Source organism: Thunnus thynnus, chromosome 9, assembly GCF_963924715.1.
Source record: "Thunnus thynnus chromosome 9, fThuThy2.1, whole genome shotgun sequence".
Taxonomy (NCBI): domain Eukaryota; kingdom Metazoa; phylum Chordata; class Actinopteri; order Scombriformes; family Scombridae; genus Thunnus; species Thunnus thynnus.
Window position 1 is genome coordinate 29,516,065 of NC_089525.1, and position 11,807 is coordinate 29,527,871.

At 39.9% G+C, this 11,807-nt stretch overlaps 2 protein-coding genes across 2 annotated transcripts in view; both read left to right on the forward strand.

Moving 5' to 3' along the window:
- Positions 1 to 11,807, forward strand: part of LOC137189883 (sperm microtubule associated protein 2-like) — a 96,091-nt gene that overhangs the window by 76,742 nt on the left and 7,542 nt on the right. The window lies entirely within an intron of this gene.
- LOC137189877 (nuclear cap-binding protein subunit 1) lies at positions 16 to 11,570 on the forward strand. Its single transcript, XM_067599989.1, has 23 exons — positions 16 to 200; positions 2,010 to 2,098; positions 2,385 to 2,485; positions 2,574 to 2,730; positions 2,839 to 2,946; positions 3,388 to 3,509; positions 3,767 to 3,836; positions 4,385 to 4,600; positions 4,825 to 4,922; positions 5,025 to 5,088; positions 5,187 to 5,297; positions 6,203 to 6,267; positions 6,355 to 6,417; positions 6,513 to 6,587; positions 6,929 to 7,032; positions 7,606 to 7,728; positions 8,205 to 8,307; positions 9,324 to 9,417; positions 9,566 to 9,669; positions 9,858 to 9,975; positions 10,484 to 10,624; positions 10,740 to 10,853; positions 10,941 to 11,570. Exons 1-23 carry the CDS (start codon positions 167 to 169, stop codon positions 11,052 to 11,054), a joined length of 2,388 nt encoding a protein of 795 aa, XP_067456090.1. The 5' UTR covers positions 16 to 166; the 3' UTR covers positions 11,055 to 11,570.

Genomic DNA, 11,807 nt, shown 5'->3' on the forward strand with positions numbered 1-11,807 from the left:
CCGCCGGCACCGGATGTGCTTCACTTGAATCAGACCGCTGTTAGTTTTCTGCACTAGCGGCCAGGCTGAATGATCTAGAAGCTTGTTGTTAATAAGACTTATTGTTTTGTTTCATACTCGTTTTATCGTCGAGTTACCACACGGGTACAGCGAAGCGGAGTGAAACATGTCCCGGAGACGACACAGCGACGAGAATGACGGTAAGTGACCGGTACACGAGTAGACACAGCGTTAGGCTAACGTTAACGAGCGGCGGCTAACCTCAGCTAGCGTGTTTTTAGGGACGTTAATCTTCTGCTTGGTGCGTTCACGCATTTTGTTTGATTCATTATTTTACGAGGCTATGTTTGGGTCTTCAAATGTTAACCAAAAAGTGCAAAACACGTAATATCCGTTGACACTTGTTTTCACTATCACGTCTTGAAAGCGTGAAGATTGAGCTAACTGTCGTAGTAGCGGCGGAATTAACCGGCAAACGTTACCGTTAGCTGCTGTGTTTTAGCTGCTTTTAACCAGAGAAGGTAACATGATGGGGGCGGTAACCGAGTGCTGGGAGTCATGCAAACACCTCTGTGAGAATTTATATTTTAAATAAAGCTTTAATGTGATCCTCTGGCGTGGTGCTGTTTAAAAGTTTTTATATTTGTCTAGAATTTAGAGGGAAAATCCACCTGAAACACGATTCACACTGTGCTGCTGCAGAGAGAGAAATCAGAAACGTTAAACTAAACGCAGACAACTTCCTGCCTTAAAGCTTTACATATTTTCATGTCTTTCATGTTAGATGCCCAAATTATTATTATAAATATTTTTATTATTATCATTAAAGTCCACCTCCACTCAAAAATCTGTTTTTTCTTCTTGTTCCTTCAGTTGGATGTTTGAGCTTCACTGTGCAGAGTTTGTATCAATGCAATAAATCAAATGGCATCCAGTGTTTTCAGGGCAGTGGCAGCAGCTGGACCATTAATGATATTAAATTCAAGGTACCAGCTGTGAATCAGGAAATAATGCCTGTATGAGTGTTTCTATTTATTGTCTACTGAGGTTCTCCAGGATTTGTATGTAACTCAAACATCAGTCACGTAACAGTAAAGAACAAGACGACTCTGTGTTGTTGTTTCCTCATGTGTTCATACTACATTTCAAATGCTGCCATGCTTTTTACTTTAATACATCACATGTCCAGTTTGCATACTCTACCTGTTTGTTCAGATCCAGTAGAAACACAAACACGCATGCAAAACAGGGACTTCTAGTTCCTCTGCTTTTGACCTCTGGTTCCATAGTTCCTGCAACTTTCTTCTAACAGAAAAGTCATGTTGACATGTAGTTTTGGGGTGATTGTTAATAATACGTGAGCTTCGGCCGGGCCGTGTTTGGACCTGAAGTGAAGCAGGTGATTGTGAGAGCAGAAGAGCTGTGCTGCCTTCAAGGCCCTGACACATAAACGCTTATCAGTGTTTCCTCTCCATATAAGTTGCTGCAACTAATGATTATTTTTATTATCCATTAATCTGCCAATAGTTTTCACAAGGAAATGATTAATCTCTTGGTCAATAAAACATCAGAAAAACACCCGTCACAAGATCCTGGAGTCTAAGTTGATGCAACCAAATGTCTTACTTTGTCCAAAAGCCCAAAATATTACATTTAGATTAACGTAAAACCAAGAAAAACAACAAGTTTAGCCTCACATTTGAGAGGCTGCAAGCAGCACATTTTTGGCATTTTTGCGTAAACATTATTAAAAGGATTATTAGATTATCAAAATAATATTTATGCAGCGGTTCCTTTATTCCGAGAGAATTTTCTCTCACAGGAGACATTAAATGTAACTTTGACCTGCTGACTCTCTCTGCTCAGCTTTATAGTGATACTGTTGGTTTTAATTTGTGATTATGAACGTGGATCAATTATGTTTTGGGTGGATTTTCTCATCAAGGCTGCCCTTGAGTTATTCTTACAAGAAATGTTTCTCATATTGAGTTACTTTTTTACAATTGCAGGAGGTCAGGCCCACAAAAGGAGGAGAACCTCGGAGCCCATCGAGATTGAAGATCGCCTGGAGTCTCTGATATGTCGTGTGGGCGAGAAGGTAAAGAGTCTGTACAGGAAGAAGTCTTTATGTGTTTTCAGCATGTGTGGCTTCAGTGGGGATTCAAACCTCAACTCTGGTCTGTCTGTTGATCCTTACATCAGCTGTAGTATTCTGTCTCACACTGATCAAAATAAAGACAAACACAAGAACTTTTTGGTGTTTTTTAGTCTTCAGGGTGCTTATTAAATTTCTTGCTCGTTTCTAACGGGCCTCAGCCCTTGCTGCAGACTACTTCTAGTTGAATTAGTTTGATGTTACAGGTGTTCGTTTCATGTTTCTGCAGAGTACGTCGTCCCTGGAGAGCAACTTGGAGGGTCTCGCTGGCGTTCTGGAGGCGGACCTTCCAAACTACAAAAACAAAATCCTTCGCATTTTATGTGCTGTGTAAGTTCAAACCACTTCTCACCTTTTTACTGATGAAATGATCAGCATCTTTCATGCTGGTTCTCACTGAGTTGTTATCTGTCGACAGCGCCCGCCTCCTCCCTGAGAAGTTGACGGTCTATACAACTTTAGTCGGACTCCTCAACGCCAGGAATTACAACTTCGGGGGCGAGTTTGTGGAAGCAATGATCAGACAACTCAAGGAGACGTTGAAAAACAACTTGTACAATGAAGCTGTTTACTTGGTAACCCAACGTTGCAAAAGCAGCTGACATATCGCTCTTAAAAACATAAATATATCTGTAATGTTTTGGACTTTTTAAACAAAGTGTCTTCTTTTTATTTTTTTATAGGTGCGTTTTCTGTCGGATTTGGTCAACTGCCATGTGATTGCTGCTCCCTCTATGGTGGCCATGTTTGAAAACTTTGTCAGTGTTACTCAGGAGGAAGATGTACCACAGGTACGTAGAAGGTTGAGATGGAATGATAACATTTTTTATACTGTACCAGAGTCAGGAATGAATCAGTGAACTTTATTGATCCATCGTGAATCAGGTCATGGCAGCAGTGACGGACAGAGCAGAAAAGTAGATCGATGAAGAGTAAAATGAACACAGTATCATAGATAGAAAGAAAGAAAGGACAAACTACAATAGTACTAAAACAAATTTAAAGCCTTTTAATCCTACAAATGTTTCCAATCACCACATTGTCACCACAGAATTACATATTAGTAGTTTCAAAATAAGAGTTTAGTGCAAAAGTCCAATTGAAACACCACTAGTTTTACATTATTTCTATGGAAAGCACCGTGATTTTCAAAAGGTCTTTGCTGCAGTCCTGGTTCATGTCAAAGTGGCTGTTTTCTATTATATCGTAAGAAGTCTTCTTTGTGTGCAAAGGTTCGGTCGGACTGGTTTGTGTACGTGGTGCTGTCCTGTCTGCCCTGGGTCGGTAAGGAGCTTTACGAGAAAAAGGACGTGGAGATGGACCGACTGCTCAGCCAGATCGAAGGCTACCTCAAGTAAGACGTCTGCCATGTTTTCTATGTTTGATTATATATTTTTGGCCTTCGTTCGTGCTTCTTCCTTTGTTTGCTCTTCATTCTTTTGCTGCCTTGTTTTTTACTTGCATATATATATTTTCTTTAATTCTTTATATACAGATATTTACTTGCTCAGTGCTCTTTTTTATTTCTTGTTTACATTCTCATTGTTGAATCAATGCTTTTATCAGCTGAGTGTTACACAGTGTTGTTCTCTACTTCTCCGTATTTTTCAGGAGGAGAGTAAAGACTCATGTTCCAATGCTGCAGGTGTGGACAGCTGAGAAGCCTCACCCACAAGAGGAGGTGAGAGACAGACGGCAGTGTTACATTTCTCACTTTTACTATGATGAAAATGAACTTCCCTCGACACGGCGTTCCCATGACGTTGTTCAAATGAAGTCAATTTAATTTCATTCGGTATTATTTTTGAGTCGTGTCATTACGGAAAATGCAAGATGATGTAAGAAAACCAAAATATCGTCTGCTAATCAGTGACACCATCTTACAGAAGATCTTGCATGTCTGCGTCTGAACTTCCTGTTGGTACATTACAAGATCTCACATTTGAAAGACAACGACAACGGCAGAGACATGTAGTTTGTCTGGATTTATGTGTTATTGGATGCTGACAGACAACATCATCCAAATCTTTAGAAGCAACAAACGTCAGTCATGATTATTGTCAACTGATGTCCTCTTTCATGTTATAATAAGACCTCTAAAAGCCTTTACAGGATCTTGCTGTGTGAATCTAGTAATAATGTACTACTCGTTCTCAATTCCCGTGAAGTAAAAGTGTCATTAAACACATCGTTAAAACTTCACCTCCTCTCTCTCCGTCCCTCTCCCAGTACCTGGACTGCCTTTGGGCCCAGATTCAGAAGCTAAAGAAAGACCGCTGGCAGGAGCGCCACATCCTTCGTCCATACATCGCCTTCGACAGCGTGCTGTGTGAAGCCCTGCAACACAACCTGCCCCCCTTCACCCCTCCGGGACACATGCCAGACGCCCAGTACCCCATGCCCCGGGTCGTCTTCCGCATGTTCGACTACACTGACGCCCCAGAGGTACGTTAAAGATGCGGGTTAGCTTTGGAAAAACACATTTTTAATTTACTCATTTTATATAATGAAATCAAGTGTTGAGCACGTGTTAATATGGAAATAACACAGCAAATAATGTTAGACAGAGTCAACACAGCCAAGAAGCAAAATGTGTGTCACAGTAGTTAGTACAATAGTTTTTTTTCCTGTTGTTTGAATCCTCAAACCTTCGTCATCTTCATCCTCAGGGTCCCGTTATGCCCGGCAGTCATTCTGTGGAGAGATTTGTCATAGAAGAAAACCTGCACTGTATCATCAAGACTCACTGGAAAGAGAGGAAAACCTGGTGAGCAGCGAGCTCGATCACATTTTTAACTCTTATACTCGTACCCTGAACGCGCACACGAGCTCTGACTCAAATATTCAAACTCTTACTTTTACCTTTCAGCGCTGCCCAGTTACTCAGCTATCCAGGGAAAAATAAGATTCCTCTCAACTATCACATCGTGGAGGTATATAGGATTTATTTTCTTTACATGATAGATAAAAAAATCAAAAGCTGCTTTAAAATATAACTTTCCTGGTTTTGTTTTGTTTTTTCTGCTGTTAGGTGATCTTTGGAGAACTTTTCCAGTTGCCCATCCCTCCTCACATCGACGTCATGTACACCACTTTGCTTATTGAACTCTGCAAACTGCAGCCGGGATCGTTGCCTCAAGTTGTATCCTTGATTGTTTGAGTCACTGCAGTTAATTATGAGGACGCTCTTTTAACTCAAATTCATCTTCCATCATACCCAGAAAGTTCTGAACTCTCTTCAAAATCAGATTTTTGAGGAGTTAAATTCCCAAAGCTGCTGCATTAAAAACACAGAGAGACACCTCACTAAACAAATCTTACAGTATTAGTGATGAGGCAGCAATATAATATGGACAAAATTAATATTGTGATACAAATCACAGGTATATCAAGATATATCAGTGTTGTTTACTCTGCTACACTATTAAAAACCTCATAGTTAAACATGTTCTTTCCATTCAACCAATGCAATTTCTTATTGTTTTAATTATTTACTTTCTTACATATCTTTTAATAATAACAATATTCTTCAGTTTTTAAGATCTGCTGTGACAGATTTATGGTAAAACAATTATCATCATTGAGACCAGAATATAGTAGAAAATAAGGCAATTAGTTGATTGATAGATTGTTAAATATCATAGTTAATCTTTTAATTATTTAAGTCATTTACAGTCAGGATTTTATCCAGTAGAAATGGACAAACATCGGTTGGTTTCAACTTTTTAAATGTGAAGTGAATATCTTTTAGTTTTGGACTGTTAGGTGGACAAAACAAGACATTATTTAAGACATTATCTTTGGCTATTAGAAATATTTTTAATATTTTATGACATTTCTTGTACTAATTTCATCTATCATGCATACATAAATAACCCTGAACTATGATATCTCAATATGAGAATTTAGTCATGATAAAATTACATTGAGAGGTAAATAATTTATAATATCCACCTCAACTTAATTGATGTAATAATGATGTCGGCTAGTAAAAACTTCTAATGTGCCTTTTTAAAAAGAGACTTTGTCTTAACACCTTCCTGTCAGTTGGCTCAAGCCACAGAGATGCTGTACATGAGACTGGACACCATGAACACCACCTGCATAGACAGGTAACGTTACTGCACCAGAGAAAAGGCTTCACACAAGAGCTTCCTGTCTGCGTGATGTAACACTGTCGTCTCCTCTGACATTTTCAGACTTATCAACTGGTTTTCTCATCATTTGAGCAACTTCCAGTTTCGATGGAGCTGGGACGACTGGTGAGTGATTCTGTGACGGACACAGAGAGCTTTTATAGCAGCTGTTGATTGTTTTAGTATTCAGTCGATGATGTGATTGTGTGTTTTCTGTAAAGGGCTGACTGCTTGACCATGGATCTAGAGAAACCCAAACCCAAGTTTGTCAAAGAGGTTCTGGAGAAGTCTATGAGGTATTACATCATTTGTCCTTTTTAATTTTCTGTTTCTCTCGTATCGTTAAGTTCAGCTGATCGCTCATCATGTCCTGGCAGTTGATGGTTTATCAACTCTGCTGCTTTACTAACAAGCTTTAATATATCTGATTGTATCTTGTGAATTTGATGCAAACCATGTGTTTAAAACCTCGTAATGCTTAGTTTGCTTCATGTTTTATTATTTCTTCCTAGTATATTTTCTCCTCAGTGAAGCTTTAATTCATTCTCTCTGGAAGAAGTAGAATATTTCTCATGTTTTCCTCTCATTTGTCCTTGAAATCACGATAAACTCGTCTGTTTTCTCTTCTTCCTGCAAGACTTTCGTACCATCAGCGGATAGTGGACATCGTCCCTCCCACCTTCTCAGCCCTCATCCCAGCTGAACCCATCTTCACTTACAAATATGCAGATGAAAGCGCCTGTAAGTACACTTATAATACTTATAATTCCCCCCCCCCCCCCCCCCCCCCCCCGTCCCTCCCCTCCCCCGGCAGCAACATCTGCTAAAGCCTGGTCTGGAGAGCTAATCTGTCTGTATGTGTTTTATATTTATTACTCATCTGCACTGGTGACTATGGATTACATAGATTGTTTTCTTTCCTTTTCACTACATGATTAGTGTCAACTGCATTACATTCAGTATAAGTACATAAACAGTAATTATATAGTGCAGCAAAGTCACAGAGCTGTAAAATCAAATGGGAAATAAACCGTTGTGAAGGTAAATTAAACTACATCGACCTTCATGTGAAGAACAGATGAATCTGTTAACAGTGTTCTTGTGGTGACCCTTTTTAAAACATTTATAGTCAGAAAGTCAGGAAATCAAAGCATAATTATCAACACATTCAAGGTCAATGAACAAGTGTTTTAAAATCGATACTTCTAGTCACCTGACCGAACTACAAGGAAGCAGTTTGGTCGTCATCAAATGGTTTTTTGTGGTGAACATACTGCATAAGGTTTGATGTGAATATTTTCTGTTGCCCTGCAGCTTTGTTACCAGGTTACCCAGTATCCATCACCGTCGGTAACGCCATCAAGAACCGAGCATCCAACGAAGAGATCCTGACCATCCTCAAAGAAGTGCCCAACCCCAACCAGGAAGACGACGACGGTTCGTTCTTCTCTTTCTTTGTTTTGTTTTGTATCGGAGGCAGTTTTCTCAATGTTTCTGGACATTCATGTAGTTATTCTAGAAGGAAAACATCACTCTTTCTTTTCCAGAACAGTATTATAGTATTTTAAATGCTGACAAAAGGAGCCACTATCACTGCTTAATCCTTGACAAAACGAGATATTTCAATCAAATCAAATGTATAAAACAAATCAGAGCCAAATAAGTGATGACATTACAGAATTCCTTTGACTTTATTTGGTCAGTAATCTTCTTTAAGACTGTAATATGTGTCAGAGGGTTTTGCTTCGGGCTTTTCTCACAGACATGTATCTTTAGATTTATCCAAATATGGTTTCCAAAGCTTGTTGAGGAATAATACCACGACCCTTCACTCATTCCTAATGTTTTTGTTTTTGTTTTTGTTTCTATTCTGTCCGTCATTTGCATTCCTTTCATTTTCTCTCCATCTTCAGACGAGGGGGAGAGTTTCAACCCCGTGAAGATCGACGTGTTCTTGCAGACTCTTCTCCATCTGGCAGCCAAATCCTTCAGCCACTCCTTCAGCGCCCTCGGCAAGTAAGTTCACCCGCCGTGAAAAACCTCCGGTCAAAGCGTCAGTGTAGATATACTGGTTCAGCTGATGTTGAAACAATCTCACTGTAAAATCAGCCAACACATATCAAAAGGTTCTTGACAAGAAGTTGAATCACATATTTTCTTCTGACATCATGTTGATTTACATCGTAACGCTGTTTAGAATAAAAAAAGGGAAAGGTCAGTGTATTAAAGGTAGAGAGAACTGGAAAAACTGGAAAAGCAAGTTTTAATACTCACACATACTGACTTGAATCCTGTCATGTTTATTTTACACCTGTAATGACTGACACCCACCTCATACAGATAAAATGTGTTTGTTCCTCACACTCGATCCTTTCGGGACACTGAGTTCAGGGTGATGCAGTAAACTAAACGGTTTAAACACTCAGCAGGCGGAAAGCAGAACTGATGTTCAGGACATGAAAGTGAAAAGTTTTCCCTTCAGATGAGCTTTAATTTACAGCTTTGATGTGATTTACAACATGAAAAGAGGCTTTTCCTCATCGTTCATGTGTGGAATGAACTTTAAATGAGTCTAAATGAGTTTGAACTTCTATCATTATATTTGTCACTTTACTATGAAAATCATCATCTACGTAGCATTTATTAATCAAGAAAATACTTTACCCTTACAAAAATAAAAATTTTAGTAATGTAAAAATGTTTTAACAATATTTGAATAATGTTAGATTTGTATCTTAAGAAAACTGCATAATTATAAAAAAGAATAATTAATATACTAATAAGCTAAAAGCCAAATTCTGTTCTGAAAACTAGCTACAGCTCAAGTAAATCAAATGTACAGTTTTAAGTGCTGAATTTAAAAAAACTTGAGGTGATAAACTGAGTGTTTTTCAAAGATTCAGACGTTGTGAAAGTTGTTCTACAGCAGGATTCATCAGTCGTAGACTCGCCACGAACATAAAACACAAACAGGTTTTGTACTGAATGAAGGATCCAGAGCTGCTGGCCTCACCTGCATGTGTCTCCTCCAGGTTTCATGAAATCTTGAAGACCCTGACGTACAGCGACGAGGGGAAGCTGCACATCCTCAAAGTGGTTTATGAAGTGTGGAGGAACCACCCGCAGGTATGAACCACACCAGAGACCAACAGAAACCCCCTAAGGGAGCGATTGTCAGTTGAAACATCGTCAGTCAGGAATAAAGAAGTGGATGTTTATACAAAAATGTACATTTAATGACCGATGTGTGATGTGTGTCTGTTCTGCATCTCAGATGATCGCTGTGTTGGTGGACAAAATGGTTCGGACGCAGATCGTCGACTGTGCTGCTGTGGCCAACTGGCTCTTCTCTCAGGACATGGCTCATGAGTTCACCAGGTGAGACAAACGTTTAGCAAAAGTTGGCGCCAAAGAGCTTCTCCTCCTTTTAATGCTAAAGAAAAAGAAATAAGAATTGATGCTCTTTTTTGGGGGGGAGCGGGGATTTGCATTATTTTTGATGTGTGGCATCTGGAAAAGTGTTCTCTGCCAGTAAACTTAAAACAAAAACTCTCCACCTCATCTAGACTTTTCATCTGGGAGATTCTGCACTCGACCATCCGTAAGATGAACAAACACGTCCAGAAGATCCAGAAGGAGCTGGAGGAGGCCAAGGACAAGCTGGAGAAACAGCAGCATAAGAGGGTAACTCAGTGGTTTTGTTTGTTTTTAAGATTTTTATTTGATAGTAAAAAATTGTAGAGAGACAGGAAACAGAGAAAGGCATGACAACACATTGGGGTACACATCTTAACCAGTAGGCTACCAGGCGTCCTGTAGTTTGTTCCATTAGGTATTACATCACTTTTCTCGTTTCCTTCATATGACTTACAAAACGTCGTCACAAGGTGTCAAACAGCAGCGTTGAGCTTTTTTAGCTGGTAAATGAGACCTCCAGTCACTCAGCTGCTGATCATTTCTAGACTTTGTTTGGTGGCTCGTCAAGTAGTGAAGGAGGTGAATCTGATGGACAGATGTTGAGACCACAGCTGCAGTTTACATCATAAAGCAGTGATGTCATTTATGATCTTTCTGTTTCATCGTCCATCTGTGTGATTAAAAGCCCCACATGTAGAGAAACTGAACGAATGGATCAGGTTGGTGAAAGTCGGCTAGTAAAGGTTAACGTGTTTGTGTATTTGTACACCAACAGAGGGACAGCGGAGACGACGAGGACATGGACAAGAACAGCGAGGATGAGGACGGTCAGCTGGAGGAGCAGATCGAGAGGCTACAGGAGAAGGTGGAGTCGGCTCAGAGCGAACAGAAGAACCTCTTCCTCGTCATCTTCCAGGTACCGATGACTTTTATTTATTTATTTCACTGATGAGATTGTAAACTTCATATTTTAAACTGTTAAGATTTAACACACAAACTTTTTTAAATGTTGTTTCTCCCTCTCTTCACAGCGTTTCATCATGTTATTGACGGAGCATCTCGTCCGCTGCGAGACGGGCAGCGTCGACATCAGCACGCCATGGTACAAAAACTGCATCGAGCGGCTGCAGCAGATCTTCCTCATGGTAAAACACACACACACACACACACTCTGCAGTAACACCTCGTGTGTATCCTCTTGACGACTGACGTTATCCCTCTCCGTCGTGCAGCATCACGTGACCATCCAGCAGTACATGGGAACCCTGGAGAACCTGCTGTTCACCGCCGAGCTCGACCACCACATCCTGGCCGTCTACCAGCAGTTCTGTGCCCTGCAGCTCTGAAACACACACACACACACACACACACACACAACAGATTGGATTAAATGTACTTGTGTTCGCGCAGTACCTTTGCTAAACCTACACATTAGAACCTACCAGCTCTTGCATCAAGAATCTCCTCATTAGGTTGTTTTTTTGTTGTTTATTTACCTCTATTTTGTGTTTGGTGCCATTCAAAGTGTTTAGAAATGTACGAACACACCTGAGGACGTTTTTCAAAGTAGGAATTCAAAGGACAAATCCTGTCATTAATTTACTATAGTGTTCCTTTTTTTTATTTTGTTTTCTTTTTGGTTTGTTTACCATTTTGTTCATTTTTACATTATACTCGTATTCTTATGAATGGGTCTTTTAAAAAAAACTGTATGAACTGAGTCCAGACTGAGCTGGAGAAACGACCGTAGGAGAGGAGATATCAGGTCGGCTCTGATTGATTATGAATCTAGAGAGCGCTCTACTTTTTTATATTTGTTTTATGTGGAATTGGGAAATAATTAAAACTCTCCAGAGTCTTTATCCGCCTGTTTGTTTGTATATTTTTCACCTCCATCTCGCCCGTAAACTGCTGCAGTGTAACAACGAAGCCTCGATGACACTTACTGAAACGTCTGCCCTTCTGCTTTTTATTCTAATGCTGCGAGTAACCTGAACGCACCGTCGCCGTGGAGTCATGATGTTGAAGAAAACCTCACTGTGTTAATTCCCAAACTCTGTTAAAACTGTGTCGGTGCTACAACGAGATGCAACGATTAG

Excerpts from the sequence above, each read along its gene's own strand:
- LOC137189877 (XM_067599989.1), top strand. The coding sequence starts at position 167 with ATGTCCCGGAGACGACACAGCGACGAGAATGACG. Across the intron at positions 4,601-4,824 it reads ACTACACTGACGCCCCAGAG|GGTCCCGTTATGCCCGGCAG; the intron begins GTACGTTAAAGA and ends CTTCATCCTCAG. Across the intron at positions 9,976-10,483 it reads AGAAACAGCAGCATAAGAGG|AGGGACAGCGGAGACGACGA; the intron begins GTAACTCAGTGG and ends GTACACCAACAG.